The sequence below is a fragment of the Osmia lignaria genome, chromosome 13 (assembly GCF_051020975.1).
Source record: "Osmia lignaria lignaria isolate PbOS001 chromosome 13, iyOsmLign1, whole genome shotgun sequence".
Taxonomy (NCBI): domain Eukaryota; kingdom Metazoa; phylum Arthropoda; class Insecta; order Hymenoptera; family Megachilidae; genus Osmia; species Osmia lignaria.
Window position 1 is genome coordinate 8665354 of NC_135044.1, and position 23443 is coordinate 8688796.

General features: G+C 30.3%; 5 protein-coding genes across 8 annotated transcripts; 3 read left to right on the forward strand and 2 right to left on the reverse strand.

The window, feature by feature from the left end:
• Positions 1-390: 390 nt before the first annotated feature.
• Positions 391-1748, reverse strand: LOC117602276 (MICOS complex subunit Mic10). The gene is made up of 3 exons (XM_034320078.2): positions 1241-1748; positions 1103-1150; positions 391-700 (listed from the first exon to the last, which is right to left on the reverse strand). The coding sequence occupies exons 1-3, from the start codon at positions 1311-1313 to the stop codon at positions 555-557; spliced, it is 267 nt and encodes an 88-aa protein (XP_034175969.1). The 5' UTR covers positions 1314-1748; the 3' UTR covers positions 391-554.
• Positions 1749-2109: 361 nt separating this feature from the next.
• l(3)80Fg (dnaJ homolog subfamily C member 16 l(3)80Fg) lies at positions 2110-5650 on the forward strand. 2 transcript variants are annotated; one of them, XM_034320068.2, is made up of 12 exons: positions 2112-2622; positions 2685-2751; positions 2825-3021; positions 3096-3376; positions 3449-3639; positions 3715-4049; positions 4116-4419; positions 4514-4662; positions 4728-4952; positions 5031-5244; positions 5330-5437; positions 5511-5650. In XM_034320068.2, exons 1-12 carry the CDS (start codon positions 2369-2371, stop codon positions 5634-5636), a joined length of 2451 nt encoding a protein of 816 aa, XP_034175959.1. In that variant the 5' UTR covers positions 2112-2368; the 3' UTR covers positions 5637-5650. The 2 variants fall into 2 exon arrangements, with proteins under 2 accessions (XP_034175958.1, XP_034175959.1); XM_034320067.2 differs by having other exon boundaries at positions 2110-2622; positions 3449-4049.
• Positions 3712-12677, reverse strand: LOC117602269 (sorting nexin-25). Of its 2 annotated transcripts, none has more exons than XM_034320066.2 (11): positions 12576-12677; positions 10536-10846; positions 10289-10458; positions 9827-10221; positions 9337-9760; positions 8949-9253; positions 8560-8817; positions 8344-8477; positions 8037-8270; positions 7692-7974; positions 3712-7622 (listed from the first exon to the last, which is right to left on the reverse strand). In XM_034320066.2, exons 1-11 carry the CDS (start codon positions 12660-12662, stop codon positions 7566-7568), a joined length of 2658 nt encoding a protein of 885 aa, XP_034175957.2. In that variant the 5' UTR covers positions 12663-12677; the 3' UTR covers positions 3712-7565. The 2 variants fall into 2 exon arrangements, with proteins under 2 accessions (XP_034175957.2, XP_034175956.2); XM_034320065.2 differs by lacking the exon at positions 12576-12677 and adding an exon at positions 11017-11393.
• mys (position-specific antigen beta subunit myospheroid) lies at positions 11637-18469 on the forward strand. 2 transcript variants are annotated; one of them, XM_034320070.2, is made up of 8 exons: positions 11637-11792; positions 12774-12942; positions 13013-13295; positions 13368-14329; positions 14414-14725; positions 16088-16288; positions 16366-16869; positions 16951-18469. In XM_034320070.2, the coding sequence occupies exons 2-8, from the start codon at positions 12775-12777 to the stop codon at positions 17014-17016; spliced, it is 2496 nt and encodes an 831-aa protein (XP_034175961.1). In that variant the 5' UTR covers positions 11637-11792; position 12774; the 3' UTR covers positions 17017-18469. The 2 variants fall into 2 exon arrangements, with proteins under 2 accessions (XP_034175961.1, XP_034175960.1); XM_034320069.2 differs by having other exon boundaries at positions 11656-11792; positions 12753-12942.
• A 298-nt stretch (positions 18470-18767) lies between these two features.
• Positions 18768-23296, forward strand: LOC117602272 (uncharacterized). Its single transcript, XM_034320071.2, has 7 exons — positions 18768-19194; positions 19491-19806; positions 20714-20839; positions 20918-21014; positions 21182-21329; positions 21467-21595; positions 21674-23296. Exons 2-7 carry the CDS (start codon positions 19568-19570, stop codon positions 21949-21951), a joined length of 1017 nt encoding a protein of 338 aa, XP_034175962.1. The 5' UTR covers positions 18768-19194; positions 19491-19567; the 3' UTR covers positions 21952-23296.
• Positions 23297-23443: the final 147 nt, after the last annotated feature.

A 23443-nucleotide genomic window follows, 5' to 3' on the forward strand; every position in this document is an offset into this window, starting at 1 on the left:
ATATATTTTATTAACATATATTATAGTTAATAGACATTATAGTATTTAAAAAATATCCTTTTTCATGTTTTCAATATTTATTTACTGCTGAAATAAGATGTATTTTATTTCCTCGCGTTAATAGTTTGTTTCGCGTAGATCCACTTTCAACATTAATTTCTGAATATACTTTGTCTTTCTTTTTTTACAATTTAACATATTTATTCATTTTATAAGTAGGAAATATGGTATTATACCTGCGATTACTTATTCGTTTTTATTTGAACACACTGCAATTATTTATACAAATTAAAATATTCAGGGAAATAAAATAAATGTAAAATAAATGTAATTTACATTTATTTGATTGCTTTCAAATCTTATGAATAATAACATAAGTAATAAATATATATATATATATATTTTTCACAGCATTTTCTCTTTTTATATTAATTGTAACAAATTAATTAAGAAAAAGTTTATTTCATATGAGACTATAATACAAGTTCAACTAGTTTATTGGTATATTGTATGTTATTTTATAACAACATAATTTTTCATCAATAGAAACTTCGCTAAGAATTTTTTTTATCTTCACCTGGTTTCTTACACTCCTTTGATTTTGGGTTAACATTCAATGTGGAGTTCAAATCTTGCTGACAATTAGAATATGCCATACCTAATCCAAAACCAGCTCCAGTTATAACTGGCCATTTTCTTCCTGAAAAATATTACATTGATATCTATATATATCTATAGAAAATGATATGTATGCATTGATTATGACACTATTCCTGATTTGAAAATAAGTGATTATATTTAACCTATCATTTCACATGTGTATATGTTAAAATAGTTTTCAACAGTAAAATTTGAGGTTAAAAAAAATCTATGAATGTAAAATTGTAAAACAGCATTTAACAATATTGAAAGTATAATTTTACTTGCTGTTTTAAGTCAAAAATTTAGTTTTCTTTAACTTGTAACTGTATATCCATTTGGATATTAATTTCAAAGTATATAAATTAACTTCATGACTGTATAAAATAAAAATCCTTCTTAACACTAGAAATTCATATGAAAGTTATCATTTTCCAGAAGTGTTAAATTAATTAAAGCTTACGTTTGAAAAAAAATAATGAAAATACTCCTCCAAGAAGAACTCCTCCTCCTGTAAAAATGATATTATTATTTCAATATGAAAGAAACTCGATACTTTTCAAAATCTACTAATGATTAGAAATATTTATAGGATATTTACCAAATTTAAAAAGAGCATCAGTAAAACAGCGATCCCATTTTCGTCCAATTTCATCCTCAGCCCAAGTAGCCATTTTTCTATATATATTAAAGTGGATCTATAATATTGGCTGTTATGTCATACATTAGTCCATGACCGTGTTACAAAATTCTATCAAAACTGCGATTATTTTTTAATATGGCCTTAAAAGAACTTCGCTATTTCTTTAGTTAATGATATTTTCGTCGTTAATACAGGTGTAATACAATTAAGTAGTATATGGTTTCCATTTCGAGAACATATGCAGGAGTATATAACGTCCTACTACATGATATTACAACAGAATATGAATATTATGTTGTAATTTCATGTATAAACTGTGTTTATTTGAAACGATACATTTATACTATTTTATCTTATAAATTTGTTGATTTTTATGAATTTATTTTTACAAATTTCTCAAATCTTTCGTGGCGCCACAAGTGCCTACGATGGTCAGTGCATCCTCGATCATGCTCGGCGTGCCTCTAGGGAAAATGGTGGTCTAAGCCAGCGGAGGGGAAGGTGTCCCCACCACTGAATATGACACTCGAGCCAACAGGCATTATATCTAATTCATAGGAGATATTTTTTTTTTTCTTAATTAAAGCTTTAAATCAATTCTGAGGACACTTTTCCTATGTATCTGAGGTCGTACAACACTTTAATTTACAATCTAAACTTAAAAAAAAAAGAAGATAATATCATTACCGATGCAAAGTAAATGAAAGTAAACTTGCCTAGGGAAAATGGCGTTACAGGGAAAGCAGAAATCCTCAAAATCTTAATTTTGACGATAATAATATTAAAAGTGATTTGAGAAAAAGGATAATATAATTTTTAATTGATATTATAAAATTTAGTATATAGTTAAGAAATATGAATAATATAAATATTAATTCAAATTTTTTCGCATAAACGTTCTTTCATTCCTGGACTCATCAGTAATGTTACTTGTTAAATACATATTATATAGAAAAAGCGGCGTACAGATGGTCTCAGAGGAAATATATATTAAAATAGATAATTTAACGAAGACGTTTGAGAACTGATAATTTCAGCAGATCTGAGCCGATCCCTCTGGTGACGAATTTAAGAAGTGTCACCACAATGTTATCGATTAATTTTTTAAGTACCTCTGAGTCAGTAAGCAAACGATCAAATAACATTAATAGGAAAGTGAACAATATAAAATTATTAATGAGGTTCTCATTTTTTATTGTGCTTTTCATAATAACAACTAAGCTTCTATCGCCAGCTAGTGGAAGTGAGTCACTGGGAAACCCTTATAAAATATTAGGTGTTCACAAACGTGCCACCTTACAAGAAATTAGGAAGGCATACAAAAATCTAGTCAAAGAATGGTAAGGATTCGGTTAAATATTATGCTGTTACTTATTAATAAAATGACGTATCGTTTCTTTAGGCATCCAGATAAAACTGACCACCCTGGTGCAGAAAATAAATTTGTAGAAATTACAAAAGCTTACGAGGTAAAATTGTTATCTTGATAAAAAGCATCAAATGTCAATGATTGTGTTTTTAATTGAAAATTTATATATGTAGATTTTAACTGATCCAGAAAGAAGAAAGAAATTTGATAACCATGGTATCACAGAAGAAAGTATCTCTAGGCAACGTAGAGATAACAGTCACTTCAACAATGTCCTTGATCCTTTGGAAGAACTGTTTGCTGGAAACTTCAAATTTCATTACCAAAATCGAGACATTTCACTTTTCTATAAGATGAGCATTACATATCGGTATGTATTATTTTGTAGATGTATATGTATATTTGTATACATTATTGTAATTTGCATATGTATGGTTCTTGCAGATCGTTTGAAAATGTAATTATACCAAAAACTTATCGCACACCATATATGATATTATTTTATTCGGATTGGTGTTTTGCTTGTTTGCAAGTAGAACCGACATGGCGGCGATTAATCGATGAATTAGAACCATTGGGTCTTGGTTTAGCAACAGCCCATGCCGAAAAAGAATCTGCTTTGGCAAGGAGGCTTGGTATTCATTCATTACCATGTCTTGTTGTTACGATAGATGGTCGTAGTAGTGTTTACAAGGAATCACTCTTTAGCATTCAAAAAATTGTTGGTACGTTACGTTAACTCATTAACATCATCGCATGATAGAACAACAAATTTAAATAATCCCTTTGTTTTTCAGATTTTTTACGAAACAAATTTCCATATAAATTAATACCTAGCATAAATAAAAATAATGTAGACAATTTTCTCTCAGGATGGATAGATAATCGAATTCGAGCTTTAATATTTGATAAGAAAGAATCCGTAAGATTACGATATCTATTTATCGCATTTTATTATAGAGATCGTGTTGCATTTGGTTTTGTTCAGGTAAAAATGTTTTTCTTATTTTTAACGTACAAACTGTTGAAATTATTTAATTTTTTAATTACTTTCATTTCACAGATGGATAAAGCAGAAACAGAATCTATTGCAACGAAATATAAAATTTCAATGGATTTAGATACTCTATTATTATTTAATGAAAATTCTGAGAAACCTATGGCATCTGTTAGCATGAAGGATATATCTAGCGATACAATGCACAATGTGATTTCAAATAACAAATTCCTTGCTCTGCCTAGACTTTCGAATCAAGCGATGTTAGATTCTGTTTGTCCACCTGAATGGTTAAGACCTCAGAAACGATTGTGTGCTGTGTTAATATCACAGCAGAATAGTCCTCTTCATGATTTAGCAAGACATAAATTTCGACAAGCAGCTTTAGAATCATCTTACAGGTAATGTTATTTTAAATATACGTTGAATTTGAATTATAATATACCATATCAAAATTCAATTTATAGCACTGAACGTGTTAGATACACGTACGTGTTTAAGGATACACAACCCGAATTTGTATCAGCATTGTCAACAGGAGAAGGCAGTCCCCTAGAACCTTTGTTACATATTGTTATTATTTGGAGAAGGGATGCAAATCATTTAAAATACGAATGGTTACCTACCGATTGGATCGAAGCTGCTCAAGATGAAACTCAATGGAATGAAACGCGCCAAAATTTAGAACAAACCATACAAAGATTGTTGCGTGTATCAGAGGCTTTGCCCTACGCTGCAGTTGTAGGAGAATTAGCGGATGAACATGCACAGGTATATTCCTGGGAACAAAAATAAATTCGGTATTAGGATGGATTTATTTCAATCCTGTGCTATATTATTGATTTCAATTTATCACTTCACACAGGGTACTGTAGATAAACTTATAGGCAAAGCATTGTTAGCTGTAGATTATATTTCGGATAGCCTTACTAAAGAGCAGATATTGCCTTTAGTGTCGGTAATAGCTACTCTAATGTTAATTGGTGCTGCAGGATATGGAATGTCATATTTAGTGTAAGTATATAAATTACAAATTTATCTAAACGTTATATTATTGAAATTCATTTTTCCATTTGTAGGAAATTAGAGGAAGCAAGTGTTCAAGCTGAACGTGCTCAGTGTAAAGATAACAGTAAGGCAACACCGTCTCAACCACAATTACGATTACATGAATTACGAGCAGAAAAATATAATGGTTTAGTTCGATTATTAAAACCAGGCTGTAGAACTATTATATTATTAGTTGATGTTCAAAGTAGGCTAAAACTATTACCAGCTTTTCATAAAGCTGTGTGGCCTTATAGGTAAGGTTTTTGTTATTATTATTTAAATTGTTTTTCTTTTTTTTTTTTTATAGCATTTAATGTTTCGTTTGATTGTAGAAAAAATAAAACCCTTATGTTTGGACATATGTCTCTTGAGAGAGGATTAGATTGGTATAAAAAACTGTTATCCCTCACTTTGCCAGAACAGAAGGAACTAAATATTAATGCAAAAAATTGTGTGGGAACTGTGTTATCTTTGAATGGGCACCGTAAATATTTTTGTATGTACCATGCTAAACACCCAGAATGTATTAAAGGCAAGGGTTCGAAGGTACATGTATATTTTTAAAAGAATTAATATACCAGTCGTACGATAGTTAGATTACGAGGTAACATATTTTTTATTATGCAAATAGAGGATAGAACGAATGACGAAACAGTTAACTCGAAGAACGGACGATGCAGAAGCTGGCGCATTTATTGGCTTCGACAGTTCTAATGAATCTGACCTCTCCGAAGATGAGGTACGCAATAGATTTTCATATTTTATACTTTTTTATTATAATAGTTGGAACATCTGGATTGTTTCTATTATAGAGCGGAAATAACGTTTTATATCAGGACAACCTTTTGGATGGTTTACCTATGTGGTTGGATAGATTATTTGAAGGGTTAACACATCGTTATTATGTAAACTATTGGCCCGAGTTCACTGCCAAGTAAATAAAAGCAGGTATACATTCTGGTAATGTGTATACTTTTTGCAATAGAAAAAGGGATCCAACTAGTCAACAATATCATATGTCATTTTAAACTCTTCTATATCTTTCAAAGGATACATCTTTAATTTCATGTAAAATTAAGACATTCATTGTACATGAGGTATTATTCATGAATCTACTCGCGATTTTCTGTACGTATCAGGTTTAGGGATTCCGTTAACTACACTTCAACAGAGATTTTATAAAATATCATTGTAATTGATCAAAATCTTATAGATCCAAAGTTACTTTCTTTCCATTGGTTTTTTGCGAGTAACGATCATCCTTGTAACTTTTAATATCTCGTAAATAATTCTAGTCGATACCATTAAAGAGATACAACAGTATTTATATTATTACATGTCTAAGTAATAGACACTGTATATTTATATATTTATAATGTGTCGATATCCGTTCTTTCAAGGTAATCTACACTATGATATGTTATTATTTTTATACCATTATGTTACAGTTATTTTTACTCCTTATACTACGTACAAAGATTGATAAAAAATGTTTTTAAATTATTTAATTTTAATAGTAACCCTTTTAAAACAATTTATCCTTTTTTTTTATATATATAGTTTGGATTTTATTTTCAAAAATTGTGTTTGTTTTACAATATTTTTATTAAATGAAATATTCGATCAAATGGTATGAAAATTTAAAAAAATCATATATATTTTATAACAGCCTATCAAACTTTGTATGTATGGCATTAATAATTAAAAATATATTTTTGTTTTTGAATAGATATTTGTACTATCTTATGCATTTTCTACCCTTATGTTTTTATTTAATTGTGCAGATTCACAGAAAATGTATCTCTCATCTCTTTATCTCTTCATTAACGTAAGTTCTAAATGAAAATAATAACAATAATGAATAATAAATAATATTAATTATTACGTGCTTTATACAAGAAATATGCAAATTAAAAATAATAAATGATTTATAGTTAATGGAAAGAGAATAACTAATATTCTCATATTAGGATAATACTATTAAGTAGCGTAAAAGCTAGTCCCTTCTTCAGCTGTATTTAAGGAATCTATATCTTTGAATTGTGTTTTAAATAATTATAAAATGTTAAGTCATCGCATAAGTAACGTCATTCTTATACTCAAATTAAGAAAGTATGAATGATAACTTCAGATAGTTATTAGTTGTTAATATGTTAAGAATTATTTCGATATAAACGGTCATTTTTATATTTAATCATCTAATAGTTTGTTCTAAAACGAATTATATTATAATAATATTGATTTCTTATAAATGACAATACATATTATTACCTACCTTTTTTGAAAATATATTTTTTATATTAAAATTTTCCTTTTATATACAACAAAATACTAAATAATCTAAACATTAAAATAGTATAACTTATGAGATGACTTTATCTGTACAAAATTTATGTTCACTGTACCTCAGTCATGTTTCATAGAATTATCTTCGGATTTTTTAAATGTATGAAAAAAAAAAAACATATAAAAAGTTGTTTATATTATGTATACATTCTATGAAGATATTTAAGACATACTGAAATAAAGATGTGTAAAATAATTACTATATTATGTTTTCTATAAAAATAAGTTTATCGTAATACCTAGTTAAAAATGCAAAATGTTCCATGATCTGTAGATAGACATTGAAACGCTAAAAAAAATATAAATTACAAATTTTCATTATTAACGATTATATTATGTGTTTAAACAAAACAAAAAAGAGAAAAAAAACTAAATGTCGGTAACGATAAAACTTATTCAAGTTAATTCTTTGTGATTTACATACATAACTTCTTATGCATCGATTCAAAATGTATGGAATGATCAGTTAAATTTTTTAAAACAATTATGTTATGGAATGAAAATTTATTGCATCCACAAGTTTAATGGTTCCGCTGTATTTCTGGAAATACTTCATACGTCACAACTTCAAAGATATCCTGTAACAAAGAAACTTAGGTAGGTGATAAGCAAAATGTAATTTAAAAATTATTTTGAAGACAACTTACATAAAATAATTGTTTGTTTAAATTAGTATTTTGTAAAGAATCAAAGATTTTGATTGCACCGCGTTGAGCACTTTGCGCTCCCACCAAATTTGTTAAAACCTCAGGTATGTTATTGAGAAATTGTCGTCGAGCTTCGCCTCGGGTTTTTAATTTCTCCTCGTCTGTACGAATAACTGTCTCTGACACTAGATGACCATTTGGCCACCAAGATTTTGTAAATAACTGTATGTAATAATGTAACATTGGCTCTGAGAATACCCATGCAATCGTATCTCTGATTTGTCTAAAATATTACATTTATTACATATTTTATATCTGCTATTAAACAACTTCCGAGTATTGTACCTATTAATGGTTCGCCCATAAGTAATCTGAACGAATGTGATTAAAGAACGTCGAAGCCAGCGGAACACTCCTCGTAAATCAAAAATTTCACCCAAAAGTGCATAAAGAGGTTCTGCTATCGCATCTTTATTAACATTCATAAATCCATCCGTTACTGTTCGACCACTGTCAGTATCGTCTAACAATAATGAATAATCTTCTTCGTCTTCTTTGTCACGAAGTTCATTGCTAGATCTAAAATAAATAAGTATTTTACATTAAACTTTTGTAAATACGTGCGGTATAATATCCATAAGTATATACAGACGTTTTGAATAATGTCGATAATGAAAAACGAGATTTTTTAGGAGAAGGCGGAGCATATTTCAGATGTTCAGAACTCGGACTAAGAAATGTATATAAAGCCTCGCTTTGATTCAGTTTTTCATCCTCTAAAATAAACTAAAAATATTGAATATACCAGTTGAAAAATTCAAGGTTAATATATTTTACTGTGCCGATGAAAATATTAAAGAAGATTTACATTTAAATATTTCTGTATCTGTATCTTGGCTTTGTCCAAAGTATTTTTATCGGATTTTCCAAAGAATTTTAATGGTTGCGATGGCAATTCTAAGGTTTTTACATTGGAGCAAAGTTGACGAAGCTTTCTGTGAAGAACTTGAAAATCTTGTAATTTTCGTAACACTACCCAACCGCTACATATGCCTTCCGTATTATCCTCATCTTCTGCCATATGAACAACCAAGACAAAGTGCGGGGATTCTCCGTTATCTGGCATCTTTTAACAATTTTTTTCTAAATTAGATTGGTTTGTTTTAATAATTAAGGATTATTCTTTAACAAAAAGAAAATTATTTTTCTCCTATATAAATATATAACGAAGAATAGACAAATAAGAAAAAATAATACTTCTGCGCTTTGTACTTCTGCTCTCCAATGACCCAAATGTTCTGCCCACATTTCAGTGTGCGTTAAATGTGCCTCTAGTTGTCTTTTTTCACTTTGCAACCATTCAACTTCCTTAGCCAAGAAATTTAAAACCTTACATTCAGGTTTCAACGAAGACTTGAGCGCTTGCAAAGCTTGCATTTTGTTATTTAATTTTTCTTGTAGCTGATCCAACTTACTGCGAGCATAGTTTGAATGTTCTCCAACGAGCAAAGATATATTTTCTGATAAAGATCCATTTACTATACGATGATCTTCTGTTAAATCTAAATGTGTATATATATATATATATATATAAGTGATCATTTAATTAAATAAGTAATTTCTATATTAAAAGCTTCTTAATTACCATCTGTTCTTTCATTGAGTAATGCTTCTTGCATATTTTTATACTGTTCACTAACGACAAAAGACGGATAATATTTTTCCTCCAAAGTTTTGACAACGTTATCTTGAACTTCATAAAACACATGAGGTCCTATGTCACCTAACAGAAAACTTTCCATCTTCTTGCGAATAACTCTATCAACCTTTATTTCAGCAGTAGGCGAGGTAATATAAGTATAAAAGATTTCTGTTCCTAATTGATGCCAATTGGATTTATCCGCATTGCGCAGCTCCTGTACAGCTGCCCAATATCCAATTAAATCTTGACTAGCAACTTGTTCAAGAAATTGTGATAGGTATCGTCGACCTATTACATTATCTAAAATATACTGTAGTGGTAAAATCTTTTCTTCTGTAATCACCGCTGAGTCAGTAACGTCGCTGGCCTATAAAAAATTGCCGTCAAATATAATTATTATCGATCTTTCGTTGAATGAAAATAGTTTTGTAACCTGAACAGGATATCCATTCCATCCTAACGATTGCATATGACATTCACACATATTTTTAGCGTATGTTAGTTGGCTGATGTACCTCTTCAATTTTCGAGCTTGAATCACATCAGATTTTCCGAATGCATTATTGTCTAGATCTAAACCTTGCGCTCTTTTAACATTTTGTATTGTTGTAGCTTGCATAATCTCCGTAACGATATTGTATCTGATATGTTTAAGTACTTCTAAATCTTTGGAACTTTTGATCATACGGATAAAATCTTCAAACGATTCTGCGTATTCATACGTTTTCCTATGCATTGCTTCCGCTAATTGTTGCTGATCAATATACATTAAGATCTTTTGATTAATATAATCAGGATCTGTTATTAAGTCTATTGCTGGTTTCAATACTAAAATTATATAAAAGATAAAGTGAAGCGTAGAATTTATATAGTCTCGTGTAGTCATTGAACTTACTTTTACATGCAAGAATTTCTCTCAATAAATACTTGATCGGCGCGAGCGAATAACAGTGGGGTAACAAAAATAAAATATACAATTCGCTAACTTTTCTTAAATAATCTAACTCAGATGTAGATGACATTAAATGCGCTGATAAAATAAATACTGGATCTTCACCTTCTGACCTGTTTATACATAAAAATTATATTTTGTTACATTTTGTTTAATGTGTAATAATCCAAAAGATTTAATCGCAACTTACGAAGCAGTTTGAGCAATTCTAATTTTTTCAAAATGAAAAGTGATTTTATTCACTATATTACAAGCAACCAGTTTTGTGTGATCCACTTTTGATAAACGTTCGTGGAGACTTTGAATTGCTCCCCACATGTCTTGTTTCATGTTATCTATTATTTGATCAGAGTTGAAAGCCAATTCGCTTAACCACAAACCAACAAAATCTTGAAAAACTAAATCCAACAAGTTTTGCAGTGCTCCATCCACCATACGAGTGAACACTAATGGATAACGCATATGTCTTTTATTATTTGAAGTTTTAACCATGTATCCTTTCTGAAATAATAGCATAGCTTAGTCAGTAAGTACATTGTCAAATAATAAATTTAATAAAGAACAAAGATAGATAACATTACTTTTTTCTTAATTGTCTGTAATCTTATCTATCTTTAAGTAGACAAAGTAATCTAATGTAATAATCAATCTACAGATAAACAATAATTTACCATTAATAAATTATGAAATGCATCCATTTCTGCAACTGTTTTTATAGTACCTGCACCAGTTTGGTGTTTCGGTGAAAGTGCAATGTTTATAAACAGTACAATTAAACATCCCATAAAGAAACAGGATATGGTTAGTAAACAAAAAACATAGCACCATAACAAATTATTCCAGTAAAAGAAAGCAGTTATAACTGGAATATATAGAATACGAGTCGAAATCATTATATATTTTGAGTTTTACTGCCTGACAATGAATATTTAGTGCTTAACTTTGTATTTGTAAAACTGTTTCTAGCTACGAAGAGCAGTAAACGTCAACAATACCGCCATCAGAAATCACAAACTGTACTCATAGTCATTGACTACCAGTTACCCAGTTACCAGGCTACCGCAGTCCAGTGATGCCAGAATCGTGGGACGTGGGACAAATTTTTATCCTCTCCACGACGTCCCAAGTGCACCGACGAGATACTGTTCTCGTCGGTGGAGAAGGCTACAGTTACTACGTGCTTTCAAAATCTGTCACGAATCGAGGGCACTACGGTCGTGGTATACAGAATTCAGAATTGCAAATCTAGTTCTCGTTATTTTATGGTATATACACAAGCTGAGTTTCCCCGGGCCCCGGGAGCCTACTACAATCTCGTATAGACAGTTGTTTGTGGAGTGCGTGCGTTTGATGGGTTACCTTTTATGGTGATTCAAGTAACAAGAAAACATTGGTCAAACTTGTAATGTTTTAACAACAAATCGGTGCAGGACCTATTAAAAGAAAAGTAAGCCTTCGAAACGTTTTAGCTGATATTTTACTTGCGGTCTTAATATCCAATTTCTTCGTTTATAAAATGATTCTACTTTGTAAATATAAAGATGACGGCATCGTTATGAATGAATAAGCGGTCTGTTTTATATCGTGGATACTTGCAATTTAAACATATAAAATATATTTAAAATATAAATGAAATATGTTTTCAAACTTTATAACGAAATGATTTCTCGATTAAATGATACGTAAAGTATTATTTAAAATTAAAATTAATAGCGTAGGAGATACGGCTTGGCCGCACCTCAGACCTTCGATACATTTTATTTCTTCATTTAGGAAGGAGTTAATTACATTTTAAGAATGTTTTTTTTCTTTAATACTTCTTGTAACTACATTCTAAATGCTTCAAATGTAAAATATTACAATTTTTTTTATGTACATACATAAAACAAAATGTTAAATTAAAATCTAATTTTTTATTTAAATCTAAACATCAATTGTATTTAATTATAATTTTATATTTTATTAATTTTTTATTACTCAAATAAGATAAATAGAATGGTTTAATCCATTTATAAATATTTTGCTCTCTGATATGTTATATTTACAGATGAAGTTAATATTTTGTCCCAATTTTTAATAATTAACAATTTTATAGTTTTAGATGTTCTTAATTATAATATGAATCATTACACGCGGTATATTTAATACTTCTTACTTTTAGAAGATAAAAATAGACAGTGAGGATATATAATTTAAGAATTTGATGAGTCAACAATTACTGGAATATTACCTCATAACTGATTTCTTGTTCCCAAAAGAAATTTCTGTACAAAGTTACCGTACGATTGTTATAATTTTTGTTATTATTTTCATTCATAAAAATATATTTTCTATGCTGATAATCTAAAAATTTGAATAAAACAATTATATACTGTTATTATTTATTTAAATAGAAAAATTAAAATAGAGTTCATATTTATATATACAGGATGTTTGGCAGCTTAAGATGGATTATAGCAATAATAATTATCACGTCTGTGTTATCAAGGGCAAATTATGCCCCTCCAGAAAGATTGACAGGGATGAATCCTTGTATCAGCAAACAAACGTGTCACGAATGCATACAAACACCGCATTGTGCTTGGTGCGCTGCACCGGTAAGTTTAAATGTTTTAATTCTGTTATAAATTTTATGTAATAAATATGTTAACTTGATTATTTTTTTAGAAATTTTCTGAAAAACGATGTTTTCTACCAAATATAAATACCAAAATATTTGCAACATGTCCAAGAGACTACACATGGAATCCGGACAATTTTTTCAGTATGATAAGACATCGTAATTTAACAAAAGGTGGTTATACCAGTGGCAGCAGCAGCAGTAGTTATGATTATTCATATATGAATTCTAGTTCATTTAGCGGTAGTTCACAGTCTAGTATCAACAGTGGCAGAAGGCAGGAAGCTGTACAAATTTGGCCCCAGGAAGTTAATCTGAAACTCAGAATAAGTATGTTGTTATAATTTTGATAGTTTTCAAGAACTTTATATTTACAGTTTTATAACACATTATTATTTTCAGACGAAGCACATAGAATGACCTTTGCTTATTCCCAAGCAAAAGATTATCCTGTTGATCTGTATTATCTTATGGATCTGAGTAAATCGATGGAGGATGACAAGAAAAAGTTATCAGACTTGGGACAACTTTTAGTAGAAAGTATGAGTAAAATTACAAGCAACTTTCGTTTAGGCTTTGGTAGTTTCGTGGACAAAGTTGTAATGCCTTATGTTAATACAATGCCAAAATCGCTAATAGAACCGTGCGATGGCTGTGCAGCACCGTATGGTTATAAAAACATTATGACACTTTCTCAAGATACCAGTCATTTTGCAAACTTGGTACGAAATGCTTCAGTATCTGGAAACTTGGATGCGCCAGAAGGAGGATTCGATGCTATTATGCAAGCTATAGTCTGTAGGCGACAAATTGGTTGGCGTGAAAAGGCTCGTAGACTTTTAGTATTTTCTACGGATGCCGGTTTTCACTATGCAGGTGATGGCAAGTTAGGTGGAATTGTGAAACCAAACGACGGTGAATGCCATTTAGATGGCACCGGTCTTTACACTCACTCATCTTTGCAAGACTATCCAAGTATTTCTCAAATCAATTTAAAAGTTAAGCAGAATGCTATTAATATTATATGGGCTGTCACTGAGGAACAGATAAACGTTTACAAAAGATTGACTAAACACGTAGAAGGATCATTTGCTGGCAAATTATCAGACGATTCAAGTAACATTGTAGAATTAATTCGAGAACAGTACGCTGCAATTTCAAGTTCTGTCGAGATGAAGGATACAGCCAGCAGTGCTGTAAAAGTGAAATATTTTTCAAAATGTTTGGGTTCAGGACCGCTTATCGAAACTTCGAAATGCGACGGATTGAAAGTTGGAACAAAAGTAGAATTTACTGCTGAAATTGCAGTTACAAGCTGTCCAGAAAATAGATCTGAATGGATACAGAAGTTTGACATATATCCAGTAAGAATAAAGATATTCACATTGTTGTTTATATACGATTAAAAATAAGAAACATTTTAATTTAAACATATTAATGTTATCTAGGTTGGTATTAATGAAACGCTTACTGTAAATTTGGAAATGTTGTGTGATTGTGAATGCGAACGCGAAGGGGCTATGTATGAAGTTAAATCACCAGAATGTAATGGTGTAGGAACCTTGAAATGTGGTATCTGCGAATGTTACGATGGATTTTTTGGGAAACGCTGCGAATGCAGCCCTCATCAAGAGATGACCGGATTCGATAAACATTTCCAATCTTGTAGGCCTGATAACACGTCCCTTGTAGATTGCTCAGGAAGAGGAACCTGTGCTTGTGGTCAGTGCGAATGTGAAGAAAGAGAAAACCGCGATGAAGTAATTATATACTTAATTTTAGTGTAACAATTTAATTCTCACATACAGGATGTCCCAGAACTGGGATAGGACCCGTGAAGGTATGATTGCTGAGGTCGTTCTAAACAACTTTTTCCTTTGCCAAAATGTTGGTTAAGGCTTCGTTGTCGAATTATTAAGGGGGGACACTCAATTAGAAGCATGAAATTTAACAGATTTTTAAAGATTTTTTTTACAGAATACCAATTATTCAATCTTTTTGTAACTTAGAGGCTTATTTATTATATATTTAAGTTACTACAAAATATTTTTGTTTCTTGAAAAAATTTAAGGATGGCGGAGTTTCGGGACATTTTCTGCGGCGTGAATTCCAAAACGGCGGGAACTGTAGCGACCGCATTGTTCATCTGAAATATATGAAATGAATTTTTTTTAGTAGTTAAGACTTGTAGTTTCTATTTAAACTAAAAAAATTGTATGAAATTTAAAAATTACAGAAATAGCAGACTAAAAACCAAAAACGTAAAATTTTCCGCAGTAATTTTGCGATAAAAAGGTACTTTGTTTTAATGATTTTCAAAATCAGTTTAGTTTAAATAGAAACTACAAGTCTTAACTACTAAAAAAAATTCATTCCATATATTTCAGATGAACGATGCGGTCGCTACAGTTCCCGCAGTTTTAGAACTCACGCCGCAAAAAATGTCCCGAAACTCCGCCATTTTTAAATTTTTTCAACAAACAAACAAAAATATTTTGTAGATACTTAAATATATAATAAATAAGCCTCTAAGTTACAAAAAGATTGAACAATTGGTATCCTGTAAAAAAAATCTTTAAAAATCTGCTAAATTTCATGCTTCTAATTGAGTGTCCCCCCTTAATGAAAAACACTGGCCAATCAGAGCGCGCCTTTAGCGCGGGCCGCACCACGGGAGTGTCGGGTATGCTCTGCGTTCAAGCCGTGCTTGTGATCAAGTGCGTCGGCACCACGTCGGTACAATAGGATTCGTTGGGCAAAAGTTGTATCGAATAATGAATTTAAAAAAAGAAAGCAATAATAGTATCGAATTATTCGTTGCTCATGAACAACGATTCTTATTATACCGACGTGGTGCCGATGCACTTGATCACGACCACAGTTTGAATGCAGAGCATACCCAACACTCCTGCGGTTCGGCCCGCGCTAAACGCGCGCTCTGATTGGCCAGTGTTTTTCGTTAATAACTCGAAAACGAAGTCTTAACCAACATTTTGGCAAAGGGAAAAGTTGTTTAGAATGACCTCAGCAATCACCCCTTCACGGGTCCTACCCCAGTTCTGGGACACCCTGTATATCATGATATCTTTCTATCTATTATTATATTATATTATTTATTGCAGTTAATATCGGGTCACTTTTGCGAGTGTGATAATTTTTCGTGCGATCGGGATCAAGGTCATTTATGCTCAAATCATGGGACTTGCGAATGTGGCCAATGTGTTTGTCACGCGGGATGGACTAGTCCATCTTGTAATTGTAGATCTTCAAACGAAACTTGTATTGCACCAGGAACTACGAATGGATTATTATGTTCAGGACACGTAAGGCTCGTTATTACGATAAAAGAAAATTTACCATATTTTATGAATTTAATTTACATTCATCTTTTACTGTTTAGGGAGACTGCGTATGCGGTGAATGTTTCTGTCACGAAGAAGGCAGTACAAGGTACTCGGGCAAACATTGTAACAAATGCCCGACGTGTCCGAGTCGGTGCGAAGAGTTAAAAAATTGTGTACTGTGCCAAATGTATGGCACTGGCAATTTTACCGACAAAGAAGAGTGTGCAAAGAATTGCAAAGAATTTGTACCCGAACCAGTCGATACCGTTATACCAGATGTCGATCAAGACGAAGTTTTATGCTTCGGTATTGACGAGGATGATTGTAAATATAATTTCGTTTATTATTACAATGAAACGAATAGCTTAAAAGTACGAGCTCAGAAAGAAAGGGAATGTCCACCGCAAGTTTATATGCTCGGAATAGTGTTAGGTGTAATAGCGGCAATTGTTTTAATTGGGCTCGCATTATTACTTTTATGGAAACTATTAACAACTATACACGACAGGAGAGAGTTTGCAAGATTTGAGAAAGAAAGAATGATGGCAAAATGGGACACGGTAAGCATTTTCTTCTTTTTAATGTGATACCTTTAAAAATGAGATCATCTATTATAATTATTATTCTTTTTTTTTAATCAGGGGGAAAATCCAATTTACAAACAAGCAACTTCAACATTTAAAAATCCAACATATGCTGGAAAATAAAAATATTAAGAATGATCTCTCTCTCTCTACTGAAAAAGTTTATTGTATTGCAGTAAATTATTTTCATATATATTTTTTTTTTTTTTAATATAAATTTTAAACTGGTTAATATTTAAATGGTAAACAAAAACTTTACTATGCAACAAACAAAGCTTTAGCACTAATTGGAATAGTTTTTAACATTGTAATTTGTAAGTATTTAATGGAAACTAATGTTGCAGTATGAAATATTATCAGATTATTATCACTAAGTACGATATTATAATACTGCCATATAACTTAGACTGCTATGTATGAATGTGTGTGTACGAGTGTAAATTATGTATACAATGAATACTTGTAATGTAGGAATGAATACCTGCATAGAAGTATAGTAACACAATGATTTGAGGATGTACAATCTCAATCTTACTGTGACATTTATATGCAAGTGCCTTTTATCTTATGACAAAAAATGTTTCACGTAATTTTTTAATTACCTTTTTTAAAATGAAATTTATAAAACATATTAACATTGCTGATTCAGAGTGCAATGAATTCTTCTCTTAAATATATTTATTGAGATTTTTGATACATTAATATATTTCAGACAGAAAAGGGATATAAATAATAAACATTCTAATATGTGATATTGCAAGATGTAAAACGTTTTTTATGAATGTGTTTTGAAGAATAATGTTTTCTTCTTACGTCTTCCGTATTTTCGCACATTTTTTAAATTTTATCATATATTGATTTAAAAATGTATGTAAAAAATTGTATAAATGTAAAAAATAAGAAAGTGCATAGTAGTAAGTGTAAATCATTTAACAATTGCTAAAAAACGGACATTTTGCGTTTCTCTTCTAAATATCTTTATAAAATATTATACATGACTGAATACTTATTTTTTTCAATATACGCAAATGGAAATACAATTAACAAGAAGTTAACGCAGTTCATTAAAATAGTGTAAATCAATGTTTTAAGTTACTAAGTATTGGAAATGAATGCTTTTGTTATGTATTAATCATTTTCCATTATAGTAAGATGTGATTTTCAGCTTCTATGAAACTTATTAAAAATGATACGTGCTAAAATTGTTTTGGATATAAATAACTACTCCGATTTATAACAGCTGTATTTTGAAATAATGAAATAATAGACTGAAATAATATTAGTCTATCTTGCGATCTATCTTGCAAGATAAAGTAAACAAACATATTGTACTATCATGTATTTGAGAATACACATTTACCGATATTATATTGATTCCTGTAGCTTTTGTTCCTATTAGCATCCTTTATCAATCATAAGTAACAACATTTGATAAAAAATAAACTAAAAACTAATTTATATTAGCATAAGTTTTCTTTCACTATTAGTATGTAAGCAATTTCTACTTATTTCATATTATGTGTAAAAAGGATTTCACCTGTTTAGAAGTTAAATAAATAAATAAATAAAAAAAAAATCATTTCTTGCCCGACGATAAAGCGAAAACTTGTGATTTCATAACACTTATCGTTTCCGTTTTCGTAAAAGAAAAGACAATCACTCATTGAATGTTCTTAACCTTTTAGCATTGGAATTTTAAATGCACTTAATCACAGTAGGTAATGGAATATTTTATCAAACTTCCGATTACACGTATTGTAAAATATTCTTTTAAACAATATTCAACGGTTAAAGATTACTGAAACAAAAAACAAATATGTATTAACAATAATTCATTAAGATCGGTACGAAATTGTGAAAAATAAAAAAAAATGCCGACAATCATAGGAGGATGAGTAAACTGTTAAATAACTAAAGAATGAAATACATGTAGTTTCATATTCAACAAAGAGGCAATGGAGCACCTGGTCATATGTTATTGACAAAACTAAAATTTAAAGATTTACGCAGTTCCATTGTAGGGACGTAATACACGTTGTGGCCGTGCAACGGCGTCTCGCGTCGCAGCTGTCACGTGTTTGCAGTTAGCGAAGGTAGGGTATGCGAAATAACGCTTGAACGCGTACGTACGTCAGTAGAAGGATAACAGACGCAACGTAACTGAATATCAAGGAACATTTAAAAAATCAATCAGGAAGAAACAAAAGAAACCCTGTGATTCGAAAGAAGGTGGTCCGGAAGTTTGACAAGAGCGAACGCGAAACAAGTGCAAGGATATACATATATAAATACATACAATCGGTACTTATCTATTTTTCTTTCTCTATCGGGTGACGTTCTCTTTCTCCATCCCGCTTATATTTCATTCACTCGTTCTTCGTCAATCTTGATCCTCAGTTTTAGCAATCTATCCCTTTCGTTTGAATTTTGTTTTCTTACTCCTCTCGCTTTCCGTTCTTTCCTTCTCTTTCTCACACGTATCTATCTCTTTCTATCTCCTTCTCACTCCGTTATTCGAGGCAAAGCAGAAGGAAACTCCCGTTCGTTCTCAAAACTCTTAACTCTCGTTGTCACGCGCTAAAAATACTCCCGCACAGTCTTCCGAGGGTGTACCATGCCAAAGGAGTACAGGAATTAGGACGACAAAAGCAGCCAACGTCGACCTGGAACTGTCATGGAACGACTTTCAAGAGTGGCATGTTATTTCCAATGGATGAGAAATGCGACATTTCGTGATACGAGTGAGGTGACTACCGAGGACAAGCGTAAAACTATCGATGTTGAACAGTATCGGAATGTTGGATGCAATTTTGAGGCTTCGAGACGATTCTGTGGTATTTTGGAGAGTATTCTTCTTTGGGAAAATTCGGTAAACAGTATCTCCGTCGTCATCGTATTCAACATACTGTTTTGGTGAGTTTACTTAAGTCCGACACGGTGTGCGTCATTTCTCAGCTATATGCGTTACGCGTGATTTCGCAAAATTATTTTGTGACTGATTTTCTTTCTTTTTTATTTTCTTCGTTATACCAATACGCATTATGTTTTTAATTTTCGTTTGATTTGCAAAATAAAAATGAGATATTTTTATAAAATATAATAGGCAATTATTTGATATTTTGCAATCTTCAGGAATCTCCAGGAGTATGATCAGAATTTGTTCAATATACTTTTTTTATTAATGCAGTTGTAAAAGAAGTATCGAAACAGTTGTACTACAATTTATCTCGTAATGCTTTTGTAAGCAATCCGTCTTCTAGGTCAAGGTTTGTTAAAGCGTGTGCGCTTTGGTATTGGATATCGTTGTAAATAATAATATTAGTATCAAAGAGTTACGATAATAATTTGTATTTCTCCGTACGTCTTTCTTCATGATAAGAAAAAGTTCACTTCCGTGACATTATTTACGTACATACATAATTACGAAAATAAGTTGATACGCGGTCATTGATGATTTTCCTCTAGTTTGATCGACCCAGTAATATTAAAAGCGTTCTTTTTTTTGTAATTATACTCATTCATATCATTCGTATTTATTTACATACTTTATAGAATGAATTGCAATTTTTCTATGTTTTTCACTGGAGATCAAAAGTACTAGCCTAGATGGCAGTATTGTTGATAATTAGAAAGTATAATCAGGGGTTTAAAAATTTTTAATGATAAATTATGCTATTATTTCAATTAATACATTTCTTAATTATTTTAATGTACAATAATGAGATGTTATTATAAATGTGAGAAAATATGGAACTGTTGTTAAATTTTAAAACATAAGTTATATTACATTTACGATGTTAATTTGATGTTCTTTTTACAGGGGTATTATTGTATTAGAGGTTCGTGGCTTTGCTGCAGCCAGCAGTGCTGCGCTGGTCATTGTCCTTTGCTATAGTACCTTAGAAGCTCAAGTTCAAAAAGAAAATAAAGCATTGGATACATCGACGTAAATGTTTAAATTTTCAAAAATTATATTTACATATTTTGATCCAATTTCATTGAAGTACGCATAATATCTTTATAGATCCTATGCAAAAGCAGAGCAAATAGAAAAAATAGGAAGAAGAGTAAAATCAGTAATTCATAGTTTGAAACAGTTAAGAAAAGATCAACCGGGAGTGGTAAAGTTCTATTGAATATTTAAATATTTTTAAAATGTAAATAGAATGTAGTTAAATGATTAAATGTTACTATATTCATTACTTGAAAAATACAAAGTTTAACATATTTAAAATTTGAATTCATTTTAGAATGATACTACACCTTTAAATATTAAAAATGATTGTAGTTTTGCAGTGCTATATGTTCTCTATCTTTGGGCCTATGGATTATTGGTCGTACTATAAATGGTGTACTTCTTGCATATACAATTTGTATGAGCATTCTACTTGGACCTGCATTGCTGTTAAAACTCCCTAGCAGAATATCACACAAAGGTAAGTAATACTGTATTAAATATTGAAATATTTTATTAATATTCATATTATAATAATATTAAAATTAAAATTAAAAATCAAAGTATGATCAGCACTTAACATGATAAATTAGGAACATTATTTATATTCTTGTACAGAATGGGATAGCGAAATTGAAGAATTTTTACCAGCAGTAACTGAAGATAATCTTCAAGTTCTTACAAGAGCAGGAGAATCAGGGGATCAGTCTCCAACACCAACCAGTGTATTATCTGATGCTCAAAATGGTGTGATTTAATATCGAGTATATTTTTCGGACACTGTTAAAAAAAATATATGTACATAAATCATACCTTTAATTTCAGAATTTTTTAATGACGAAGAACTTACTGGTTTAAAAATGCCATCGCACGAAGATGGCAGCGCTGACGATATAGAAGTCTCGGAATTAGAGCTTAGCGCCGAAGAAAATGATGTGGATGGTATTAAATTTCAAAGTGCTCATTTCGAAAAAGGATCATCTTCTGAAGAAGAAGCGGAGCTTGAACCTATATCAAGAAAATTAGTTAGTCATAGTGATGAGAGTGGTAGCGAATTCGAAATAATTGACAGTCAAGAAGTTGATAACATAGATCTTGCATAAGATTCACAGGTATGTGAAACTGTGAAGTTATTGTTATGCAGAGTAGAATTAAAAGTAAAACTGATCGTTAAACGATAAAAAAAATTAATGATTAAATATATGTTAACAAGGTAATAATTTAAGCAACTTAAATTACTTGGTTTAGATTTGAACTACCTGCTTCAGTTCATGAATATTTGTGCAATGCAACTATTTTCTTTAATAAATTCGCGAAAATCTTTTATCACTAGACAAAACGAAGATAATTACCCTGTGAAATTTTTAAACTTTCTAAAAAGTACAATGGTGTACTTACGTACATTCGAAGTAAATGCACGAAGTTGTACATACTATGTACAATAAAGAAAATCATTTTGATCTTTATTTCTGATATATAAACAATTCTTAGTGTACATAAAAGTTTGAATTTAAAAATACTTTTAAAGAAAAAAAAGAAAAAACGAATAAATAAATTTTTGTTTAAATATTATTTTGACCTTCATGGTCAAAAATAGTTTTGTATATACGTATCAAGTACAGGAAAATATTTAGCTGTAAATTATAATTAAGGAATTAGAAATTGTAATGTTCATTATGCAGCAGGTAGCAGTTGGATAAATATTATAGTATTTGCTCTGGTTTTGATATTGTAAAACATGTTCATACAGAGAACAATTTAATTTATCAGAAACAAACCGTTAATATTTTGTAAATAATATAGTTTGATTTAGTCCAATCCAGATTAAATAGTGAACAGAGCATAAATTGTGTACATGAATCAATAGCCTGCTAATGATTAGAAATAATTTGTTCATAAAATGTGAGAATTTCAATCATGAAATAGTACAATCTTAAAATTTATTTAAATAATCATATTTTGTTGTACGATTACTACTAAAAATGATGTCACTTGTGTAAATAGTTTTATCGATACTATCTGTATAGAGTCGTCCATGAATCATTTGTGACGATTTTTTAGCTGCTTCTGATGGTTTGGCGAAAATGTGTTAAATAAAAATTTTATGGTTTATAACAAAGAATATGGTTTGCGGTAAAAAGATTTTCACATTCGTTTTATATAAATTTATACATTTTAAAATATTATCGTGTCAGTTTTACCCAAATTTTGCAATAACTGTTATTCCATTTTACATGTAACACTTTACATTGGTAAAGTACAAACATAAGCTTTAATGTGTACAAATAACATATACCGAAAACCAAAAAATGAAAAATGAGGTAACACGTCGGAAAATTGTGTTTAAGAAAATAATCTAATCTTCTTTAATTTAATTTTGAAATATTGGAAATAGTTATTTTCTAGTCATAATCTACTGTATTATAATACTTTATATAAAAACATGTATAGTTTTATACAATTCTAATTTATTTTTACAATTCTATTCCATTTTAAAGGAATACGTGTAAATGGTATGTATATAAATTGTACACAAATATAGAAACAGTATTTTTGAAATTTTCTTGCAAAATTTGAGAAAAATTGATGATTTAT

Bases quoted from the DNA above. Each gene is read 5' to 3' on its own strand.
- LOC117602276 (XM_034320078.2), bottom strand. From the start codon at position 1,313: ATGGCTACTTGGGCTGAGGATGAAATTGGACGAAAATGGGATCGCTGT. The intron at 1,151-1,240 runs GTAAATATCCTA...TCATTTTTACAG, and splicing joins TGATGCTCTTTTTAAATTTG to GAGGAGGAGTTCTTCTTGGA. The intron at 701-1,102 runs GTAAGCTTTAAT...AATATTTTTCAG, and splicing joins TTCATTATTTTTTTTCAAAC to GAAGAAAATGGCCAGTTATA.
- LOC117602269 (XM_034320065.2), bottom strand. From the start codon at position 11,238: ATGATTTCGACTCGTATTCTATATATTCCAGTTATAACTGCTTTCTTT. The intron at 8,271-8,343 runs GTCTGTATATAC...TATTTATTTTAG, and splicing joins TTATCGACATTATTCAAAAC to ATCTAGCAATGAACTTCGTG. The intron at 7,975-8,036 runs GTACAATACTCG...GTAATATTTTAG, and splicing joins TATGGGCGAACCATTAATAG to ACAAATCAGAGATACGATTG.
- mys (XM_034320070.2), top strand. From the start codon at position 12,775: ATGTTTGGCAGCTTAAGATGGATTATAGCAATAATAATTATCACGTCT. The intron at 12,943-13,012 runs GTAAGTTTAAAT...TTATTTTTTTAG, and splicing joins GTGCTTGGTGCGCTGCACCG to AAATTTTCTGAAAAACGATG. The intron at 14,330-14,413 runs GTAAGAATAAAG...AATGTTATCTAG, and splicing joins AGAAGTTTGACATATATCCA to GTTGGTATTAATGAAACGCT.
- LOC117602272 (XM_034320071.2), top strand. From the start codon at position 19,568: ATGGAACGACTTTCAAGAGTGGCATGTTATTTCCAATGGATGAGAAAT. The intron at 21,015-21,181 runs GTAAAGTTCTAT...AAATGATTGTAG, and splicing joins GAAAAGATCAACCGGGAGTG to TTTTGCAGTGCTATATGTTC. The intron at 21,330-21,466 runs GTAAGTAATACT...ATTCTTGTACAG, and splicing joins TAGCAGAATATCACACAAAG to AATGGGATAGCGAAATTGAA.